General features: G+C 62.4%; 1 protein-coding gene across 1 annotated transcript; it reads left to right on the forward strand.

The window, feature by feature from the left end:
* The first annotated feature begins 989 nt into the window (after positions 1–989).
* Positions 990–15,128, forward strand: EXOC3L4 (exocyst complex component 3 like 4). The gene is given in 13 exon segments (XM_021081544.1): positions 990–1,179; positions 6,235–6,632; positions 7,463–7,744; positions 7,747–8,113; positions 9,030–9,141; positions 9,368–9,490; positions 9,840–9,940; positions 10,174–10,254; positions 11,448–11,562; positions 12,106–12,225; positions 12,315–12,467; positions 12,996–13,117; positions 14,588–15,128. Coding segments are annotated over 12 exon segments (2,151 nt in total). The 5' UTR covers positions 990–1,179; positions 6,235–6,250; the 3' UTR covers positions 14,781–15,128.
* The last annotated feature ends 7,349 nt before the right edge of the window (positions 15,129–22,477 follow it).

Raw genomic sequence — 22,477 nt, forward strand, 5'->3', positions numbered from 1 at the left:
TAAGTTAAAACGAGCCCATTTTGGTGGGTCCTAATCCGGTATGGCCTGTGAGGAGGGGGATGAGGACCCAGGCCCACCGAGCGACGACCATGCGAGGACACAGGGAGAAGCCAGCCAAGGGACTGCAAGCAAATGAGTGCGTGCAACTTAAGCCCCCGCCCCACCCCCGGCCTGTGGGACGAGTCTCAGCAGCCCCTGGACGGCCCGCAGGCTGTGTCTGCCCAGAGCCCCTCCCCTGCTCCGCCTCGGACCCTCTGGCTCCAGCCTGGGGACAGGACTGGATCTGTCCTTCTCGGATTTTCCCTAAATTTTTTCCCCAGGACGCCAGCAGCGGAGCTCCCAGGAACGTGGGGCGGGGGGGCTGCCGCTTCTGGGAAGCCTGGTGACCCTCCCTGCAGGGGGGCCCCCCCGCTTGAGCCGCTGCCCGGACTCAGGCCCCACCTCCACACCTTTCCTCCTGGGCTGCCCACCCACCCCACCCCGGCCATCCCTCCTCCTCCCTGAGTGTCTCCTTTCGGTCCCCTGGGGCACTTCCCCTTCTTCCAGCCCCAGGCTGCATGCGGCCCACACTGTCCCCTCCGCTGCTGTCCTCTTGCTCCCCACTCAGCCCATGTCACCCTCAGTGCCAGGCAGGGCACACAGGCTCTCAGGATGAGTTTGGTGACAGGACGGCTGCTGGTGACTTTGCCCTGGAGGGAGAGGTCCTTCTGGGCTTCGGTGCTGCAGGCTGGGCGCCCCACCTCGGGCCAGCTGGTCTGCTCCCTCGGCCTCAGTCTGACCACAGGAGGGACAGGCCGTCCCGGGGTCGTGCCACCCCCACCCCCGCAAGCGTGCTGTCTCCTCCTCTGTCCCCTCCCGGGGTCGCTGCCCTGAGTCTGAGCCTGTGCAGCCTGGAATGAAAGGTTGGCGTGTTACCTTTGCAGTGGGAAGGGGGTGGGAACATTTCCGAAAGTGAAAGTCTGGGGCTGTGGCGGAGGGTGGGGCTGGGGTGGGGCTGGGGGCCCTGATTGCTCCTGACCACAGCTGGGAAGTCCCAGCTGTTGGCCACTCGCTCTGGCTGCTCCGGAGGGCCCACGGCCTGGGCCCTGCTCTGAAGGCCCAGCCCGGCCGGCTGCTCCGCCCTGGCCTCGTTCCGCTTGGGGCTCAGGGTCTACTCACTCGGCAGGTACGTCCGCGCAGGTGAGCGGAGGCCCACGTGGCTGCTGTGGGCAGGGGGCGGGGACTCCAGGGACAGAGGACAAGTCTGGCTCTGCTGCTCGCTTTCCTGGCTGAGGGCCTCAGCTCAGAGTCCAGGCCCAAATGCCAGCTCAAAGCACAGTGAACACACACACACACACACACACACTCACTCACACACACACTCACACACACACACACAGAGGCATGGAAAGCAGATAGACACGGTCACGAAGACATGCACGCAGGCCCAGACGCACACACACGGGCTCACAAACAGAAAGACGCGCAGACGCTCGGAGGCACACGCATTCTAGAACAGAGGCACACATGGCCGGAGACACACTCAGGTTAAGCACAGAGGTGCCCAAAAGCGGCGGCACCCCTGAGGCCTTTTGCTCCTACAGTAAACGGCTTGTCTGTTTTCCTTGGGCACCTGCGAGGGTACCAGCCCTGGCTGGGGGCTAGGGCGGGCCTGCTCTCTGCCCTGGGGGGCTCCTGGTCAAGGGGCAGGTGGGCCAGACCTGGAGCTGTCCCTCCGGCACGAGAGAAGTTATGCCCAGGGCAGGAACCAGGCCCAGAGCGGGAGGTGCTGACGGGGGCCTGGAACGCAGCTGGTCAGGGAAGGCTTCTTGGAGGAGGAGCCACTTGTCCTGAGGTTGAAGGAGCTGGCGGGTGAGGTCACTGCTGGCAGAGAGAAGAGCCTGCACGAAGGAGAGGTGAGTGCCTCTGAGTGATCAGAGTGGGTGAGTGAGGGAGTGAGTGAGGAGGAAGCTGGAGCGGCCCTTTAGGAGGGGCCTTGAATGCCCAGCTAAGGAGGCGTCTTGCGCTTCTCTTGAGGGCGATGGCAGCCCCGGGCAGGGGGAAGGGAGAGGCCTGGTGCTATTTAAGAAGGGAAACTTTTATTTTTTATTTCTTTCTTCACATTGAAGAGAAGCTGATTTACGATGTTTTGGTTTCAGGTGACTCAGTTTTATATATATATGCGATTTCTCAGATTCTCTTCCTTATAGGCTACTACGAAGTTGGAAGAGATGCCTTCTAAGTGCCTTTTTAAAATAGGCTTGTCTGGGGTGTGGAAAAGCTATTTCTAAGCAGACCATCATATCACCCACAAACAGTGACATCTTAATCGGTCCTTCCTGATACTCCTGCCTCTTATTCATTTTTCTTGCTTTATTTTGCCTTAACTTATTTCCAGGCAAATTCTGAATAGTGTGATGAGAATGCACATGCTTGTCTTCTTCCTTATTTCATTTTTATTTTTTTGTCTTTTGTCCTTTTAGGGCTGCACCCACGGCACATGGAGGTTCCCAGGCGAGGGGTCGAATTGGAGCTGTAGCCACTGGCCTTACACCACAACCACAGCCACAGCTACAGCCACAGCAACGCGGGATCTGAGCCACATCTGCGACCTACACCACAGCTCACGGCAGTGCTGGATCCTTAACCCACTGAGCGAGGCCAGGGATCGAACCCGCAACCTCATGGTTCCTAATCAGATTCACTTCCGCTGCGCCACGACGGGAACTCCTTCTTCCTTATTTCAGAATAATCTTATCTTGTAAGGAAGGGCTTTCAGAGAGGTTTATGTTTTGGCAAGACCCCTGCGTGCCACAGATGTTGGCTATGGGGTCTAGGAAGGAGCACAGGTAGGACCCGGGATCAGGTGACAGGGATGGCAGGTGGGAGGTATGGTGGGACACAGTCCTGCCCACGGCCCAGGCAGGCCCCTGCGGAGGTGGCTGCTGTGGAGCTTTGAAGGATGGGGAGATGGCCCAGGCCCAGGGTAGGTGGGGAGGTTGGGGCTGAAGGGGACTGAGGGCCACCTGGGAGGCTGAGGCCGGCTCTGGGAGGACGGCCTAGCAAAGGGGGTAGAAGCAGAGGCTGGGGAGCAGGGGGATGGGGTGGGGGGAAGCCCAGCCTTGACTTCTTGGTCACAGGTAGGGTGGCGGGCAGATGGAGGCTTCCAGTGACCACGTCTTCTGGGTGGCATTCCCCTGCCACTGGCCCTGCAGTGGGCGCTCTGGCCTGACCTGGAGAGCGTGGGGCCCAGGGCTCCAGCGAGGCCTGTGTTTCCTGGGCCTTGAAGCTCAGCCCAAGCCCCAGACACAGGGCCCAGGGCCTCTCTGAACATTCACTCAGGGCAATGGGGCAGAGAGGAGAGTCAGAGGCCCCACAGGTGGGGAGGCAGGTGCTGGGCAGGGGCCAAAGTAGAGTCAGCAGAGAGTCTGCAAGTCTCAGTCCAGAAGACACCAGCACGACACCCAATCAGGCCAGCATGGGCAGGACTGACCCTTAGGCTGATGGTTCACTCCTTCAGGCTGGCTCTGGGGCGACCGGGAGGTGGCAGAGGGGCAGAGGTTTCTAGGCAAGTGAGCAGGGGACGGTCTGAGTGACTAATGAGCAGACAGATGGCACAGCGCAGCCCATGGGCTCCTTGGCGGTTCTGAAATCCAGGCCAGATTTGGGGAGCAGAAGGGAGGCTGGGAGAAGGAGCAGCCTGTGCAGAAGCTGGGAGGCTGTACGTGCAGGAGGGGGCTGCTGAGGCTGGATGGGCGCAGGTCCAGGAGGCCCAGAAGTGAGACTGGAGAAAGTTCCGTCCAGGTGGGGACTTTGAAGGCCAGAATGCAGGGCTCGGGCTTGGCCTGAGGGCTGTGGGAGCCGCAGGTGGGTTTAAAGCAGGAGAATGGCTTGACTGACTGGTGCTCTGTGAAGTTCAAGAATGACTGGGGGAGTTCCCGTCGTGGTGCAGCGGAAATGAATCCAACTAGGAACCATGAGGTTGTGGGTTCGATCCCTGGCCTCGCCCAGTGGGTTAAGGATCCGGCATTGCCGTGAGCTGTGGTGTAGGTCGCAGATGTGACTCAGATCTGGCGTGGCTATAGGCGGTGGAGGCCGGCGGCTGCAGCTCTGATTTGATCCCTCACCTGGGAACCTCCACATGCCGCGGCTGTGGCCCTAAAAAGCAAAAAAAAAAAAAAAAAAAGAATGACTTGGGAAGTGCAGGAGTTGGGTGCAGAGGGACCAGCTGGGGGCCTCGATGGGCTTTCAGTGCAGCTCTGCTTCGGGCTGAGCAGGGTGGGCCCAAGTCTTTGCCTTTGTGACCTCCCATAAGACCCAGCCACCAGCTGCCCCTCCTCCCCCAGAATGGGCCTCTAGGCCCCCTGGGAGACCTTCAAGTCTGACCGCACTCCTGGCCTATCTTGGGTGCCTCTGCCAGGAGGAAGGGGTCCTTGCAGCAGCCCAGCTCGCTCGTGCTGGGAGACATGGGAGTCCAGCCTCTGCTCCCAGGTTCCTAGACAGACCGGGGCTGGTCCGGGCTCCCCGCCCCTGAGCTGTGTGCCTTGAGGCAAGACCCTGGCCCTCTCGGAGCCTTTTCCTCATCTACGAAATAGGGTGAATGACAGCCCGCCACTCTGTTGTCATGGAGATCTGATGTGTGCCAGGCCTTGGGCTGGGCACACAGTAGGTGCTTAGTAAGCGTGACCTCTTCCCAAGCAGGCAGGCTTGTCCTCCTACCGCACTCCCCGCAGACAGAGCCCGGAGCGCCAGCAGGCTGGTACAGTAGGATGGCTCTCTCACCCCATTCCCGCCCCTGCTGGGTGCTGGGGGAGCCCGGGGGGAGTGGAGGGGACAGGTGGCTCATGTGACAATGCCATGTTTGGGTTGGTCTGAGGGCAGGGTCCCTGAGTCCTGGCAGCAGGAGAGGACAATGACCTGTGACCAGGGCAGGGCTGATAAGGTCCCCATCAATCACCTGAGCCTGTCCTCCCTCAGTGGAGCCTCCTACCACCTGCTCAGACACCTCTGGGAGAGGAAGGTCAGCCTCAGTGGACCCCCTGCAGGTCTGACCCCTGGACGGTCATCTCGCTGGAGGGCGTGTGGGTGGATTAGGGTCTGGGCCCTGCCTGCCCTGGTGTCAGCCCTCCCCAGGCAAACCGAGGCCTGGGGAGAGGCTGTTCCTGCCCAAGAGTCAGGTGCTGGCTCCACTTGGCCTTTGGCCCCTTGTTGGGGCGTGACTGCAGGACCTGCCGGGGGCTTAGCCGCTGGTGGGACAGTGACTTCAGTGGGTCCTGCCTTTCTTCTGGCCCCAGTTTCCTCGAGGCTGAAGTGAGACCTTGCTGGCCTGCAACTCTTCACACAATTCGATGGGTGGGCAGTCCCACCAGGCCAGAAAGTTCCCGCCTCTCCCACCCCGCTTAACCTAAAGCCAGAGCATCGAACCCAGCCAGGCTGGGCTGAAAGGGGGTGGGGTGGGGGCAGAGCTAGCTCCCCCTTCTTCACCCCTGTGCCTTGGGGACTCCCTCCCCAGCTCCTACAGGGGAGGGGCCAGAGCGCACCTGGGGGGAGATTGGGGGGGAAAGGCAATGGGTGAGAAACTGCTTTGGGAATCTCCAGTTCCTGGTTAAATATAGAACCCCGGGCCCTCCCACAGCCTTCCCTGCAGGCTGCAAGGCCCTGATAAGCCCCCGGTGGCCCGGGCCAGCCCCCTCTGGCCTGACCCCTCCTCCCTCCAGTTCTGAGACACCCGGAAAAGGGTTGGCTTCCCACAGGGTCCCTGAGCTCACCTTTGAGCAGAAGCAGTGAGGCCCCACGGCTGCATGGGGGTGAGCCGAGGGGTCCGGGGCGGAGCCTGGGCTGTGGACGGGGTGGGCGCTTTTAGGCCTCGGGACCTAAAGTCCAGGAAGAACTGGACGCGGTTGCCCAGCCCAGCCCTGGGGACACACGCAGTTTCCCTCTCCAGCTCTGCTGGGAGGCTTGGGTCTGGCAGAGCTGGAGTGGGGGTACCTGGGGGGACCTCCTTGGAAAGCGGTGTCGGGGAAGGCCCCCTAAAAGAAGTAGCTGCTACATCTGCAGAAGTCGCTGCAGCCTGGCACGCAGATGGCTCTGGCCACAGGCGCTGCCTGGTGACACCTCCTTTTTGACAGCCCTGGGGTCCCCTCTCGGGGAACGCGTCCCTGATCAAGCCACTGGGCCCGGGCTGCCCTGCAGGGTCTCTGTGTCTGCTCCTGGGCTGGGCGGCCCGGGCCCCCTGAGCCTCCTTTCCACCCCCAGCTCTGCTGCTGCCAAGATGCCATCACCGCGGACAGTGACCTCTGGGCCGGAGCTGCACAGCCCCAAGGAGCCTGCGGAGCCGCAGCTCCCAGCTGAGGGCCCTCTGCGGGCAAACAGAGGGGATGCAGCCAGCGTGTATCATGAGGACTCCAGGCCGGGCCTGGGCACCCTTCGGCGGGCCTTCTCCCGGGCGAGCCAGCGGGCCTCGGGCCGGGCCCCCGAGGACCCAGGCCTGCTCAGGCGCAGTTCCCGCTTCCTGTTCCGCTCTCTGCGGCGCACTCTGGACAATGGCCCGGCTGCTGTGCCAGGAGCAACCAATGGCCAGGAGGTGCCCTCCAGGGCCTTGGACCATGTCAGCCGGCCGACATCCACAGGGGCGGGGCCGGAGGAACTGGAAGGTGAGGGCTCCCCCCCCACCAAGCAGGGGGGCCAGGGAGGGGGGCGTGGCCAGGTTTGGGACAGGCTCTCCTCCCCAGCTACCCCAAAGCGCCACCCTGCACAACTGCAGGCAAATTCTTCCAGCATTTCAACCAGGGCAGCCAAGAAAAGCGCGGCTCAGAGGTTAAGTGGCTTGCCTCAAGTTTCGCAGCGGGGAGGTAGAGACATGGGATTTGAAGCCAAATCTGCAGGACTCCCGAACTCCACAGCCTTCCACAGTCTGGCTCCTGGCCAAACTAGAGTGGCGGCCGAGGCACCGGTCCCCTGGGATCACCGGGTCACAGAGCGTGCCTGGGAGCTGTGGCTGCCTGGAGGGGAGGCCAGGGGGCCACCCAGGAGAGGGCACCTGAAGCGGGGTGCAGACGGAAGTGGAGGGCTCCTGGTGGGTAGAGCCTGGCTCAGAGCAGGGAATGGCAAGAAATGCTGACGCTGGACATGGCAGCAGGAGCCTGGGCATCGAAGCACATGCCCAGCCTGAGCTCGGACCTGCCGTCAGGACAGCACTTGAGGCCGCCAGGCCCAGCAGAGCTGGGGGTGGAGGTGGGAGCCGAGGGGAGGCAGGGGCTGATCCCAGTTGCTGCCTTGAGCCAGGCTGGGGAGCCGGGCTTCTGCCTCCTCAAAAGTGATTGGAAGGGATGTCCTGGAAGTTGGGGCTGTTGCTCCCCCGGAGCAGGACTTCAGTGAAACTCTGGAGCCAGGCAGCCCGGGTCCTAGTGGGTCAGATCAGGGCCCACAGACCTATTTGGGGCGTCCCCCTCACTGCCTTTTTTCTTGCCTGACCTGGCAAAAGGCAAATCTGTGGCTGACCTCATCACTGAACGGCAGCTGCTGGCAGCCTTCGAACAGCTGCGGCACCTGGAGACTCGGCTAGTGGCCGAGAAAGCCTCGCGCACCTTCGAGCAGGACCCCACGGGCTTCGCACGACGTGCCATGGACGTGTGCCTGCACTACGATGCCCTGGCCTCGGAGATTGATGCCATCGTGAACGAGACCCTGGGCCCGGACGGCGTGGACGCGGCCGCCCTCGCCGAGCTGGCCGGCGTGGTGCGCGCGGAAGAGGAGGCCCACCCGGAGCCCCTGAAGACGGCGACTTCCTGCGCACGCCGCGCCACTGGCGCCAGCACTGGGAGGACGCAGTGCGGCGGAGCGCGCAGGAGCGCGTGCGGTCAGCGGGCCCCGGAGAGGCCCCAGGGGCAGCCGAGGGCGGATCGGCCTTGGCCCAGGTTCTGACCGAGCTCGGCAGCTTGGTTCGCCGCGACCTGCAGAAGGTGCAGCTGGAGGTGCATCCCGTTTATGCGGCCGCCGGCTTCCCGGCGTGGGAGACCTACCTGCGCGCCTTCCACGGCGCGGTGGCCCAGCGCCTTCAGGAGCTCGCGCACAACGCCCGCGGCTGCGAGCAGCTGTACGTGCTGCTGGACTGGGCGGCCAATGTCTACGGCAGGTGAGGCCCCAGCCAGGACGCCGTGGAGGACAGGCACTGCCCACCCGAGAGACCTTCGAGAGACCTTCGAGAACCTGCCCTGAGCCCCACAGGGCACCTTTCTCTCTTCCTCCCTGGGAGAGGGCTGGCGATGGGCGGCAGGGGTCCGGGGGCCACGGTGCTCTCCTGTCCAGGTTTTCTTAAGGGCCTCCCATGGGCAGGTTCCTGAAGCTGGAAAGCGTTTGGGGGGGGAGACAGGGAGCCCAGTTAGGCACCAGCTAGTCCAAAAGCTGCCATCTGAGCGAATTAGCAAAGGGCACCCCTCCCAGGGGAGGGAGGACACAACCACGGGCTGACAGAACTTAGCATGCGCTGGATTTCACTCCCCCTCTCCGCTTTGAATGGACACCTCGGTTCGGGGCTCTGCAAAATGTGGGTGGGGGGTCACCTCTCCCGCCGAGGGCCCCCCGGCCCCCCAGGCGCAATGGCGAGCTGGAGGAGGGCAAGCCAGCAGAGGGCGCCAAAGTCCTGGGCGCCTTAATTTGCTGTGTGGCCTCGGGCAGATACCTGCCCGTCTGGGTCTCCCTGGTGTGGGCTCGATGGTGGCTAGTCCCTGTGCTGCGTGGTCCCTGGGGGGCGTCTAGGGCTTAGTCTTGGACGTACTCCCGGCGGTGAGGGTGGAGGTCACTCCTGAGGCAACCTGGTAGAGGCCCATCTGACAGGCGTCTTTATGCATTCTGTGCCCACACAGCTGATGGCCGGAGTGCCAGGAAATCCTGCAGTCAGAGTTTGGGGTGGGGGGCTGACTGTGTGAACAGAAGCCCAGGTTCACGGCCTCTGGTGAGGCTGTTAAGGCTTTGAGCCTATCCAGACAGGGTAGGAGCAGCCGCTGCCACCGGGTTCCGCCCAGACCTTCAGGCTTCCCCTTGCTTTACAGTCCTGATTTCCTGGGGGCTCAGAACCTGGCTCTGTCCTCAGAGCCGTTGCCCCCGCTCCTGGCACCCGACGTGTGGGCCCGACTGGAGAGCGAATACACCAACTTCCTGGAGGTAAGGCCGGGGGCGGGGCCAGGCCCGAGGGGGCGGGGTCCAGGTAGAGTGTAGCCAGTGCCCCACCGTAGAGAGGCTCTGCCCAGGATCACGCTGCCGGGTGCGACTCTGTCCGAAGCCACCCCTCCCCCTGGGGCCTCGGGCATGGCCCTGTGCCCTCGCAGAGTGGAACGCGATGGGGCTTGGGCGATAGGTCTCACCTTGGCCCTTTCCCTACCTCACACAGACCAAGATCGCGAGCTGCTTCGACGGCATCCTGCAGCTAGAGCAGAGTCGCTGGGCGGATGCGGAGGCCCCTGACGTGCTGCAGGGCCGCTACCATACTCCGCTGTCCTTCGACGTCCACATGGTGAGCCCGGAAGCAGGGACGTGCGTTTGGGCTCCAGGCAGGGGGGAGCACCCGGAGCTGTAAAACGCAGTCTTAACCGCCTATCCCCATTAGATGGGAGCCTGAGGCCCCACGTGGGGTGCGATCAGAGATCCTCGGGGCGCATGGCAAGGCTGGGAGCGCCAAGACACAGCTCTCAGCTTGGCAAGTGGTCCCCTGGAGAGTTAGGAAAGTTGATCCCTGGAAATTGGAAAGGAGGCAGTGAGCCAGGGGAAGGCAGGTCGGAGACATCCCTGGGCCACTAGGTGGGAGCTAGGGGCATGGGGCGTGAGGGCTCCGACACGCGTTCAGCCCGTGGCATCGCTCGCAGCTCGTGGCAGAGCACGTGAAGGCAGCCGGCGCCATCTCCAAGGAGCTGGAGGCCACCACCTTGCAGATTTGTGCCCGGGCGCTTGGCCTCTTCCTGCCCAGGTGAGGGTGCCTCCTGGGCCGGGGTGGGGTGGGTGGAGTGGCCAAGGTGCGGACGGCGGTCGTCTCTGGGAAGGGCCCATACTGTTTGCTCCCAGGTCGAGATCCTGCGACAAGTGGGAGGGAGGAGCCTCATCATAAGGCCCGAGGTTTGGGTGGGGGCCTGACGGGAGGGCGGTCACGGGGTCATAGAAGCCAGAAAGGGTCTCCGAGGCCTCTGCGTACCCCGCCCCCAGGTTTGAAAAGGCTTTTCTGGAGTCGAAGGCAGTGAACGAGCCTCACCTGGGCGCCAACATCAACGCCTGCGAGGAGCTCAGGTGGGTCTCTCCCGCTCCTCCGCAGAGGCGGTGCCGAGTGCGGCCGGCAGGGGGCGCGCAAGCTCAGGGAACTGGAACACAGACGGCTACCGCCTTCCCGGGGAACCGCCGGGGAGGGGAGCTCGCCCTGCCCCGGCCCCCCGCTGTGAGGGCTTCTCTTGGCCCTTCGGGGCTGAGGCCCTGGAAGGGATGCAGGGAATTTCAAGGATGAGCAGAGGCCAAGAAGTTCCAGCCATCCCTGCCTGGCGCCTGCCGGTTCATCTCCCTTCATCCCAATCAGCTTTCTTCCTTTTCAGGGAGATACTCCCTTCCCAGAAGTCCTCCCTGACTCTCCCTCCAGGGCTGTGCCAGTGGTGGGGCTGGGTTCTTCTGCAGCCCAGGAGGCAGAGCCCCTGTCTGTGGGCCGGCAGCGTTGATCCTAACCCCAGCCAAACCTGGGTGTCCCCCCACTGAAGATGCATCAGCGGCTGCAGAACACGTGTGGTGTCCCCAAGTACAGATGGGACCATGGAGGCTCAGAAAGGAAATGCTGCTTGTCCATGGTCACCCAGACAGTCTGTGCTGGATCTGGGACTTGAACCAAGCCCATGTGAACCCAAAGCACAGCCACAACGGGGCATTGCTTCTATAACGTTCTTTGGGCCCTAATCTTTGCCAGGCTGGGGCTGGGGATCCTGAGTACCGCCACAGGGAACATTCTCTGCCTCTTGGTAGGCAGCCTCTGGCCAAGCCCCTGATGAAAATGTAGCCTGCCTTTCTGTGTCCTCGGGCTTGGGGCTGGGCATAGCCTGGCCCTCAGTTTCCTCAGCAGTGAAATGGGGAGACTGTAATATTTGGACAGGCAGGTATGAGGCTCAGAGGAGGGCCCCATGTGCCGGGAATGGCTGTGCCTCACTCCCATCACCGAGAGGGATGGAGGTTGGCCCCGCGCTGCCGCAGGGGAGCTCTGCCGTGCAGTGGCTCCACCACCACTCTGATGCCCTGCCCCTGTATGATGGGCTCCTGGGGCACAGTGCTGTCCCCTTACCTGCCACTGCTCCCAGGGCTGCTTCACCATACAGTCCGGGGGGGCCCCCTTCACATTACAGTCTAAGTGGATGGAGTCGATGTGGCACCTAGCCTTCATGGCCAGGTCTTGTCGCCCAGCCAGCTCCCCCTTGCCCACTTTGTCACCCATCCTGGTCCTTCCCCAGGACCGGACTTCTGGCCAGGTTCCCAGGAAGCTTCAAAGAGCTGGAGAAGCCCCTGGTGGCTGCCACCTGCGACTTTCAGAATCGGCTGCTCCGGGGCTTGCAGGGTGATGTCCAGGTGAAGGGGACGGGCCCTTCCATCCCCACTTTTCGTGTCCAGCAGGTGCCTTCTTGTACCGAAGCCTGGAAGCCCAAGTCACAGCACTCATTTACCCCAGGGGCAGTGTTGGGGGGGGGGGCAGGGGCAGGGGACCCAGACGAGTTCCCAGCTTAGCAAGAGTGGCTGAGAAACAACTGCTTTCTTCCTTCAGAAGAGAGGGTGCATCCAGGGCACTGCCCCTCACCCAGCCCCCCAGGTTCCCAGGACTCCCAAAGCAAGGCCTGGCCAGAGATCAAATACAAACCCTGCGCACTGGGGTTCTGGGCCTGGAGGAAGCGGTGCCGGGAAAGGCCTGGTGACATAGTTTGTGGTAGGAGAGGGGATGTCACCTGACAGAGAAGGCAGTCGGCTCGCTCCCCAGAATTTCCTCCTGTGAGCAGACTGTCCCTTGGCCTGCAAGACCCGGTCAGGAGCCATGCTCTGGGCTCTGAGGGGAGGGATGGGAGGGTCTGGCGGATGGGGGGACACCCCGTTAGAAGACCCCACCCCCTCTGCCCCCAGCCACTCTTCAGGGTCCTGTGCACCAAGGCCTGGCTGACACAGGATGTGCTGCAGCCCCTCATGGACAAGGTGGTGGCTTTCGCAGGCCACCTGGAGCGCGTGGCCTCGCCCTGGGCGCAGGTATGGGAGCGGGGCCTGGGCTGTGCTGAGGCTTGCCCGGGGCCAGGACCATTGACCCTGACCCTGACCCTGACCTCTGCACCGCCCAGGAGACGCTGCAGGAGGTGCACCGTTATGTGGTCCGGGAGTACCTGGCCCACGTGCTGGGGCGGCGCGAGCGATTCCGAGGTGTCGAGCGACTGACTGGCTCCCAGAAGATGGGCCAGGACGCGCAGGCCATTGGCAACACCTTCCAGGGCTTGGTAGGAGCATCGGCCGACCGAGGGCCCGGAGCTCCTGGGAGAGGGGGCTGGGAGTGCCGGCACAGCTGGGGCGCGGCCAGGTGGGGACAGCACGTTGCACACATTTGCGTGCAGTTCCTGGGGGTAGGGAAGGGGCGGGGTTCGGGCCCCACGGGCCAGGCCGGGACTGTGGAGGACCCGCCTCCGCCTCCCTACACTTGCAGGCCCTCCGAGGGCTGCTGGGCTCCGGGCGCTGTATGAGTCCAGGCAGGACTTCCCATGGGCACCTCGGTTTACCCATCTGAGCAGACAACGGAAGACACTTCTGAGCTGTATCGCAGGGAGGGAATATTGTGCTGCGACTGAGTCCGCGGTGCCGAGGCCCGCATCCGTTCTGCGGTGTGGGAGGCGGTGGGGCCGCGGTGGTGGCCGCAGTGGTGGCCGCAGGAGGGCGAGCCGGTACACTGATGGCCCAGCTGCAGGCAGGGCCCGCAAGGGGGTTCCTGGGTGGGGGTGGCCTGCCCTGCACGCATCTCCCTGTGTCCGCAGGGCTCTGAAGCCACGTGGCTGGGACAAGCGATCCCCTGCGTGGCTGACATCCTGGGCGAGACGTACAAAGACGACATCCAGCGGCACCTGGAGACACTCATCCGGAGCTACCCCGACATCAGGTCTGTACCATCGGGGGTTCCAAGGGAGCATCGCAGGCCCCGGGTTCAGGGGACTCCTGCCTTCAGAAGTGTCCTGGGAGCTCCTGTCGTGGCACAGGGGAAACAAATCCGACTAGTATCCGTGAGCGTGCAGGTTCCATCCCTGGCCTGGCTCAGTGGGTTAAGGGTCCAGCGTTGCCATGAGCTGTGGTGTAGGTCATAGATGCAGCTCGGATCCTGCATTGCTGTGGCTGTGGCGTATGTCTCAGGTGTGGCTCGGATCTGGCATGGCTGTGGCTGTGGCTGTGGCTGTGGTGCAGGCCAGCAGCTGTAGCTCTGGGAACCTCCATGTGCCAAGGGTGCAGCCCTAAAAAGAAAAAAAAAAAAAGTATTCCTGTGGCTGTAGGTGCACCCATGAGCTGGTTGAGGGGGCCATGGAGGGTTAGGAGCCCCCTACCTGACCCCCGGCGGCACTCAGACCAGTCCCCACCTGAGCGTGTGCGCAGATGCAGGTGCATGAGTGCCGCGGGGTGACCTGCTCGCGCCTCTGAACTTCAGGCTGGGGGCTGCCCCATGGGATCCGGGCTGCCTTTCCCTCGCCACCCTCATTCAGTCCTGCCGGGGCTTGGGGAGACTCCTCTGAAGGGAGTGGGGGCCCCTCCTCAGGTGTCTGAGAGTGGGGACAGGCTCCTGCCCCGGGAGTCTCAGAGGAAGACACAGTCCCCGTGGCAGGGAGAAAGCCCTTTCTGGAAGCCCCAAGCTTGGGCCAAGGGAAACGAGGCGTGGATCCAGGGCGTTTGCTGGGGGGGTGGTGAGTCATCAGACCCATGGAAATCCCAGGCCCATCTTTCCAAGCCTTGGCAATTCCAGGGGGAGGCACAGAAAGTCCCGGGTCTAGCCCCTTCCGGGCCCCACCGCTGCCCCCACCCCACCCTGGGAGAATTCCCTGCCCCCTGCCCAAGCTCTTTGGCTTCCCCAAGCTCCCCCAAGGTTCCCCTTTGGGCCTCTTGGGGTTTTCCTGTACTTGGCAGGCCCACCAAGCTTTGGAGGTGGTGCTTGGAGCCCCTTGGGGTGCTTGGGACGGGAGGGGGGACTTGTGACACCACTGGGTGGGGCCTCCCACCCCCACGCTGCCTCCCTCCTTGCTGCTCAGTGCTGGAAGGAGGCCCTGACTCTTTCAGGGGGCAACGCCCCTGGCCTGGACCTGACCCCTGCGAGGCTGCATCGCCCCCCCCAGCCCCTCCGGCCACTCCACGAGTTTCCGGAACCTCCTCCTAGGCCCCCTCCCCTGGCTGGCGGGCCCCCTCCCCCTCCACGGCCCAGCACCCCCTTCTGCTCCTCCGGGCTAGTCTCAGCCTCTCTCCAACCAGGCTCCAGGAATGCTGGGCGCACTCATGCTTCCAGCCTGAGCCGAAGGGGTCCTCTCACCCTGGGGTCTGGGGTGTCCCTGGAGCTGCTGGATCTGCAGTGAGGGTCTGCGTGTCTCCGCAGGCGGGACCACGTGCTGGCCATCCTATCGCTGCGCCGCCTGGGCCGCCGTCGGAACCAGCGCCTCTTGCAGCACGCCCAGGAACTGCTGAGGGCTGTGGTCAAGGCAGGGGGCCCCCGGGCTGCGGGGGGCCACGTGCTCTTTGAGGAGATCGAGGTGCCCACCTCCGTGGACGTGCTGATCACCTGCATCTAGGGCTCCTGGGCCTGAAACGGGGGGCCGACCCCAGTGGGGCGCTGCCGCAGGTGGAGCCCAGGAGGCGCTTCAGCCCTGCCCCCAGCCCTGAAGTCCCGGAATTTCCATCTGCGGTCGGTCGGTCGGTTGGTTGGTCATGCACGGCTGCTTGGCCAGGAGGAGCAGCAGCAAGAGAGGCATTTCAGGCATTTGTGGGGGAGCGTTTGGGGGGCGGCAGCAGCTCCCTTCAGGGCCGTCCGCCAGGGGAAGGCCTCTCTGCCTAACCTTCCAGCACCACCCTCGTCTGAAAGTGAAGAAAAGAGTATTTATTTTTAAAATAAACATGAATTAAAAATGGTGTCTCCCTAAGGAGGAGCAGGGCCAAGCTGATTCTGGGTAGGGGGTCCGGTCCCCAGGCACCCAGGGCCCGGCCAGAAGGTTCCGTGGTGACTGCACTTGGCGATGGCCCTTTCCTGTCCTCTGTACCGGTGGGGAGGGTGAGGTAGGGCTAGAACTGGGGGGCCTGAGCGCCCTGTGGCTGAGAGCAAAACAGGCTTCGAGCTGGGCCCCAGGGGCCACCGGCCTCCTGTGCCAAGTGAGCCTGGCCCAGCAGGGACGGGCACTGCTCTGTCCTGTTCCAGGCATGCCCGGGCCCTGGGAGACGAGAAGAGGCCAAGGCTTGTTCCGTAAGTATCTGGGTCAGATGTGAGAGGGACTCCAGCGGTGAAAGTTCTGGGCGGCTACAGGGCCGGGGTCGACCTGGAGCAGGTGCATGGGACGTGACCTTGCAGGGCTCTGAATGGAGCTGCAAGGAGATTGCGCCAGCTCCCCTACTCATCCTTCTTGCTCATAAGAGGCTTGGCTCCAGCCCGCAGGGGAGGCTGCTGGGAAACCCATTTGCATTGGCAGCTTTGGGCCGGCTGCCCGGGAGGCTGAGCTGAGCGGGGAGATAGACGGAAATGCCGCAGTAGGTGCCTCTCTGCCAGCCACCTGTCGGCTGCCCGTGTCCCAGAGTCCTGGCCGTGGCCAGAGTGGGGGAGGGAACTGCAAGTTGGCCAAGGTGCAAGGAGCCCAACTAAGTTGATCCTCCTGAGGATGGGGCCAGGGTCCTGAAAGCCTGCAGGGCTGAGGGGCTAGGGGATGTGTCTTCCCAGCTCCTGCTATGCCCACGTCTACACCGGGGACAGCCAGGCGGCAGCTCCCGGGGCAGGTCTGCCCCGCTGCCTACACCAAGCCTGGCCAGGTCCAAGTCTCGCTGGGGTTGGGGTAGGGGAAGTGGAGGCAGGTGCCGGGGACAACCCCTTCCATGGGTGCGCCTGGGCTCAGGGCCAAGGGGGTGTCCAGATCTTCCTAAGTGGGGAATCCAGCGGGGTGGGGATGGGTGCGGCAGGAAGGAAGAAGCAGAGCGGTTGGGACCCCCAGGCTCCAGCCTGGGGGAGGAAGCGGGGTGTGTGAGTGCTGATACCGCAGCTGTCCTGTGTGTGTCCTTGTGTGTATGTAGCAGGGGTCGGGAGCGGAGGATGGGGGTTGGCATCTGGTGGTGGAATGTGCCAGCCCCTGTCAGCACCTAGGGATGTGGGCCTTGCTCGGTGTCTGTGTTCCTTTTGTGGTGACAGCACTGGAGGCCTGGGATCCTCAGAGCCTGGGAAGGGGAGGTGTCGGAGGGCCACCTCTTTCCCTAGGGAGGGCAGGTGAGTGACAGGTGATGGACAGGGGGTTGGGGTGAGAGTCTCAGGCTGGGGCCGGGGGCAGATGTAGGAAGCTTTGATCCCGTGTGGTCCTGCTCACGTTCTCCCCACGGAGCCCCTGCTACCCGACCCCCACCTTTGGTCCCAGGCCCCTCAAGGAGCCCAGCCCCCCCCGCAGCCCCTGGTCCTAACCCTGACCTTGATAGGCTTGGCCCTGCCTGAGCCCGTTGGCTGCAGAATAAGGGGCCTGGGGCTGGGTTTCTAGGCGAGGCTACGGTGCAGGAGGGGATTCAATCTTAGCTCTGCCACTTTCCAGCCATGAGACTGGAGTCAAGTTTCTGCGCTTCTCTGGCCCCAGTTTTTGCAGCTGTGAAATGGGCGTGTGGACCCTGCCTCCCAGGCTGGGGGAGTGAGGTACCCCTGTAACCCCATGTTCCCAGGGGCCTGGCCAGGCCACCGTGTGCAAGAAAAAGCTGAGAAGAACGTAGATGCGGAGGTGGGGGTGCTGTCAGCAAATTCTGGGGTGGGTGGGGTGGGTGAGTGGGGAAGCCGCGGGAAGAGGCTGGGGAGAAGACGGAGACGCAGGCCCAGAGACAGAAGGCCAGGCTTTTCCTTCTGTGCCCAGGCAGGTGTGTGTTCCCTGGTGTGTGTTGCTGTGAGCCCAGCGGAGAGCGGGGGCTGGGGTCAGCTTCCCAAGGCCAAGTTGGGGTGAGCAGGAGGCCCGAGGGCCACTCCTCTGAGGGTACAGTCGGGGAGGCTGGGGCCCTGGAGGGAGGGCTGAGGCCCGGGACCCTGGGCTGGCTCAGGTCATTGGCCATCCTGCCCTGGCTCAGGGTCTGCCCTGCCCCCAGGTCCTGAGCGTCCTTGGGAAGAGTCAGCATATTTCTGTGGCCATCCTGTCGCCCAGGCCAAGCATGGGGGCAGGGGCTGGCTCTCAGAGCCACTTCCGGTCTCATAGACCAGGTTGTCTGGCTGATAAGGAAGCTTGTGTGTGTGTGTGCGTATGCGTGTGTGTGTGTGTGTGTGTGTGTGTGTTTCATGTGTGTGTCTGTTGGTGGAATGTGCCAGCCCCTGTCAGCACCTAGGGATGTGGGCCTTGCTCTGTGTTCATTTGCGCAGCAGTATTTGCCCCTAGAGCGGGGTCCCGGGCCCACCGGCTGATCCCTGGTCCCGCCTCTGCGTGGCCACCCTCTGCCCCTGCACAGAGCCCTGTGCGTCCCCCTGCAGCTCAGCGTGGCTCCCCCTGTGCCCGCCTTTCCTGGGGCTCCCTCATGGACTGAGGGTTGTCTCTGGTCTCTGGCCCTGAGCCTGTGGGTCCGTGACACAGGGCCTGCTCTGCGAAGTTTCTGGGGCTCCAGGCTGGGCTGGGGACAGTGAGAGGGTGCAGGGGCCCATCTGCCCAGAGGAGGGCGCTCAGGTCCGAGGACAGGACGAACCCAGCCTGGGGTGACAGCAGGGACCTGAGTGTCCACCCCAGGTCAGCCCGGGGCTTGTGCCCTCTGTGGCCCTTTGCCCAGCCCCTGAGTGTGTTCTGCTGGAAGAGCCCTGGGGCCACGCCGAGCTGGGCTGTGCTCAGGTCTCAGCAGCCCTCTTGCAGCTGGTGACAAGGGCTCCTTCCTCTCTGAAGCTCAGGGAGCTCGAGGGGGTGGGGCAGCCAGCGTGGGGGCAGCCAGCGTGGGGGCAGCCAGCGTGGGGGCAGCCAGCATGGCACCTCTGTGCCTGCACGGCCTCTCCCTCTTCCTTCCTTCCTGGCCCCGGCCCCTCATGGGGCCCCTGCGCAAGGAGCAGCCAACGCGCAGTGTCCTCAGCAGGCAGGATGTGGTCCTTGCAGGGCCCTCATCCCCGCCAGGAGAGGAGAGGAGGCGAGGGGTTCCCAGGGCCACCTTCCGTCTCCCTCCTTTGCTGCCTCAGAGTCCCTTAGGGACCCCAGCAGGTTGAGGGCTCCCTCCCACGAGGGTCAGTGTCAGTTCCCTGGCCATCCTTGGCCCAGGGGGAGGAGCCGGGACCGGGCAGCCCCTGGCGAGACTGCCCTTCCCCAGCCAGTCTGTGGAGCACGCTGGGCCTTGGGGCCTCTGCTGGGACTGCCACTGGCGAGGGCTGACCCCCCAGAGCTCAGGGTCTTGGTGGCAGTACTGGCCCCTCGTGGCCAGGACCCCCCGTGGTGTGGCTGAGCGTCTCCAGGGACTGAGCCACTCTACTGAAACGCTGGGAGAGGACTGATACTTGGACCGGCCACACCCCCCTGGGGTCCGCCCCTCTCCTGGACCCTCGGGGACATCGCAGAGCTGCTCCTCCTCCCGGGAGCTGCCATCCTCCCGCCCTCTGTGTGCACATACACCTGCTCACCCGTGAGCAGCTTTGCCAGTTTGTGAAATGTTTTCATTTTTACCTTTAATGTTTTAGACGGTGACACATGCACCTGGTTCCACATTAAAAAGGCACAAAAAAGGAGTTCCCGTCGTGGCACAGCAGTTAACGCATCCGACTGGAAACCATGAGGTTGCAGGTTTGATCCCTGGCCTCGCTCAGTGGGTTAAGGATCCGGTGTCGCCGTGAGCTGTGGTGTAGGTTGCAGATGCGGCTCGGATCCTGCGTTGCTGGGGCTGTGGTGTAGGCCGGCGGCAACAGCTCTGATTCGACCCCTAGCCTGGGAACCTCCATATGCCGTGGGAGTGGCCCCAGAAAAGGCAAAAAAAAAAAAAAAAAAAAAAAGGCACAAAAAGATGTAAGAACAAACATCTCCGGATTCCCATGCCCCTTGTGCCGGTCCCCGGACACAGTCAGGGCCCCTGATGGGATCCTTGAGCTCGTAAGAAGCAAGAGATACCAACACAGATGTGGACGGATACACGGCTGGTGGGCTGCATCTGTGGCACATCTGTGGGCAGTGCCATTTCAGGCCTTGGTGATGCACCTGCTTTTGTTGGAGGGAGCTGGGTCGGGGGATGGCCGTCTTCCTGAGGCCTGTGAACGCAGAGAACAGAGGACCCAAGGCTCTTAGCTGATAGAATCCCCACATGTTGGCCTCTTGGGAGATGGGGAGAGGAGGGCACTCCAGGCCGCGGGGCGCACTCCAGGCCGGCTCTTCACGGTGACTCATGGATCCCCTTCCTAAGGAGTCGGTGCAGGGATTAAGCATTAACTTCTTGGAAGTTCCCTTGTGGCACCGGGGATTAAGGATCCAGTGTCGCCGCAGCTGTGGCACAGGTTCAATTCTTTGCCCAGAACTTCCACATGTCGTGAGTATGGCAAAAAAAAAAATTGTATTGGGGAAGTAGCAACGTAAAAATTAAAAAAAAAAAAAATTGGGAGCTTTACAGGAGCCAAAGCAAAGGTGCTGGATGAGGGGCCTGGGGCGCGGTTGCCCCCCGCCCCCCCAGGAGTGTTACTGGGTATTTACAGGCACCTCTCCTTCAAGCCCTTCCCTGACAACCTCATCAAGTGTCGGTCGGTTTCATTTTCAGGAGAGCCTGGGAGGCCCCACAGGGAGAAGCCATGAGCCTGAAAACACAGATATAAGTGGGGGCATACGCCCTGGGGGCCCAGGTGGTCCCCCTGCCCGAGCCCCACCGTCAGGCCTTCCTTCTCCAAAGTCTAGAAGGGCGTCCGATGAGGAGGAGGGGTTTGGGGCAGCCTCCCTCCCTCTCAGCCTTGGCCCGCCCTGCACAGCGCTGGGATTCTCATTGGCGCTCCGCCACGTGACCTGCCTGTGTCACTGAGTGGGCCCTTTTCCTGGAAATCAGGCCATCCAGGGGCAGGCCTCGAGGCAGCCCTGGGAGCTGAAGTTGGCCATCTTGCATCACCGCCGAAAGTCATTGTGAAAGGCCAGGCCTTTTAGGAAAGAGACGAGGCCACCGGGGCTGGCATGGAGATCCCCCGATGCCAGCAGGGCCCCTCCTCCAGGGAGCCCTCCTGCACTATACTCCTTGGAAGGCCGCCAGGATTGGGGTCCTTCTTCCTGGGGTCCTTCCTCCTCCAGCTCGGGTAGGAGGCCAGGCTCGCCGAGCACCCCTCACGGCTCATGTTTCCCACCTTCCCCATCGTCCAAACAGAAAGGTTTGTGGGGCCCCGCATCCTCGGGAGGAGGGGAGAGCCTAGTAACAAGTCAACAGAATTCCCTGCGTGGCTCGGGGGACGTGAAACTGCCTAGCATCCATGAGAATGAAGGTTTGATCCCGGGCCTCGATCCGTGGGTTAAGATCCCACATTGCTGTGGCTGTGGTGTAGGCCGGCAGCTGCAGCTCTGAATGAACCCTACGCTGGGAACATCCATGTGCTGCCTGTGCGGTCTTAAAAAGCAAAAAATAAAAATAAAAATAAATTAACAACTTAAAAAACAAACCAACAAAAACGAGCCAACAACTTCGAGGGCGTTGGGGAGACACCGCCAGCTCCAAAGACTGTCCTGGTGGGAGGGGTGGCTGTGTTCCTGGTCAGCTGTCCCGGCCATCCCGTGGTCCTTGGCGAGGTCAGGAGACTCTGGCCGAGGTCAGGTGCAGCTGCAAATGACCCTGCGCCAGTGACTTCCCCTTTGGGGAAGGCTGGGTGGCAGCAGAGATCCCAGCCTCTCCAGGCCTCAGCCTTGGGTCCTCTTACTCCTCCAAGACTCAGTTTCCTCACCTGGCAGCAGAGGAGGGCATGGCTCTGCCGGGGTCCGTTAGCGAGCGGGCATTCCCGGGAAACAGGAGGCCCCAGGGAGGCTCCCAAGTCCGGCCGGAGAAGTAAAGGGAGAAGTAGGACCTGAGAGCGGCTGGGGCGGTGGGAATTGCAAGTCATCTCTGGAGGGAAGTGGCTGGGGCCCCGCCAGCCAGCTCGGCTGGGAGCCAGGCCCAGGGTCCCAGAGCCCCCTCACTCTGGGTGACCCCCCAACTCCGTTACTGAGCCAGGATGTGCTCCCCTTCTGCTTTCCACTTCCCTCTTCCAGGGAGACACGAGGGGGGACCACCCATCACATGCGGGGGGTCATTCTCTGGCTGGGCTCTCAGGCCTGGGACAGCCCCGCCCGCTGCCCCACGGGCCGAGGAGGAAGACTCAATCAGTGGACTGAACAAGCTTATGAAAGAGACTGGGAATTTTTTTTTTTTTTTTCCAAAGATGAAAAAGGAGTGGAGGGCCGTAAAATCCCCACTTTCTGCATCTAAGCTCTCTGGCCTGGCAGCTGGTCCTTCCTCATATCTGACTTAAATACACCCAGGTGTATTTCGGCTGACCCACACTGGGAGTAAGTCATAGACACGATGCTTAGTGCGGGGCTCCCTGCTTCACCACTGGCTGGCACGTGGCTGGATCTCTGTGCCTCCAAGTCCTCACTCGAGAAACGGGGATAATTAAGGGCTTCCGGTGTCATGAGCTGGTCTGATGAAGTCAGTTACTGAACACAAAGCTCTTAGAACAGCGCCTGGCACCTGGAGAAATTGACCAAAGACAGCCGTCTACCCAAACGCATTGAACGTAGGATCGAGAAGAAAGAGCTGAACTCCTGCGCTCACAACCCGTTATCCACGATGGCCAAAGGGTGGCAGCCACTCAATTGTCCACGGATGGACAAAACGATAAACCATGAAACAGTCAAGCTTAAAAAGGAAGGACATTCTGGAGTTCCCGTCGTGGTGCAGTGGTTAACGAATCCGACCAGGAACCATGAGGTTGCGGGTTTGATCCCTGGCCTCGCTCAGTGGGTTGACGATTCAGCGTTGCTGTGAGCTGTGGTGTAGGTTGCAGACGCGGCTCGGATCCTGCGTTGCTGTGGCTCTGGTGTGGGCTGGTGGCTACGGCTCCGACTGGACCCCTAGCCTGGGAACCTCCATATGCTGTGGGAGCGGCCCAAGAAATGGCAAAAAGACCAAAAAAAAAAAAAAAAAAAAAAAAAAAAGGAAGGACATTCTGACACGTGCCACAACAGGGATGAGGCCTGAGGACCTTAAGTGATATAAGACAGTCACAAAAGGAAAAACACAGTTATGAATCCACTTATATGAGCTACTTAGAGTAGTGAAATTCATAGAGATGCAAGGTAGAATGGCAGGTGCC

This window comes from Sus scrofa, unplaced genomic scaffold (genome assembly GCF_000003025.6).
Source record: "Sus scrofa isolate TJ Tabasco breed Duroc unplaced genomic scaffold, Sscrofa11.1 Contig1914, whole genome shotgun sequence".
NCBI lineage: Eukaryota > Metazoa > Chordata > Mammalia > Artiodactyla > Suidae > Sus > Sus scrofa.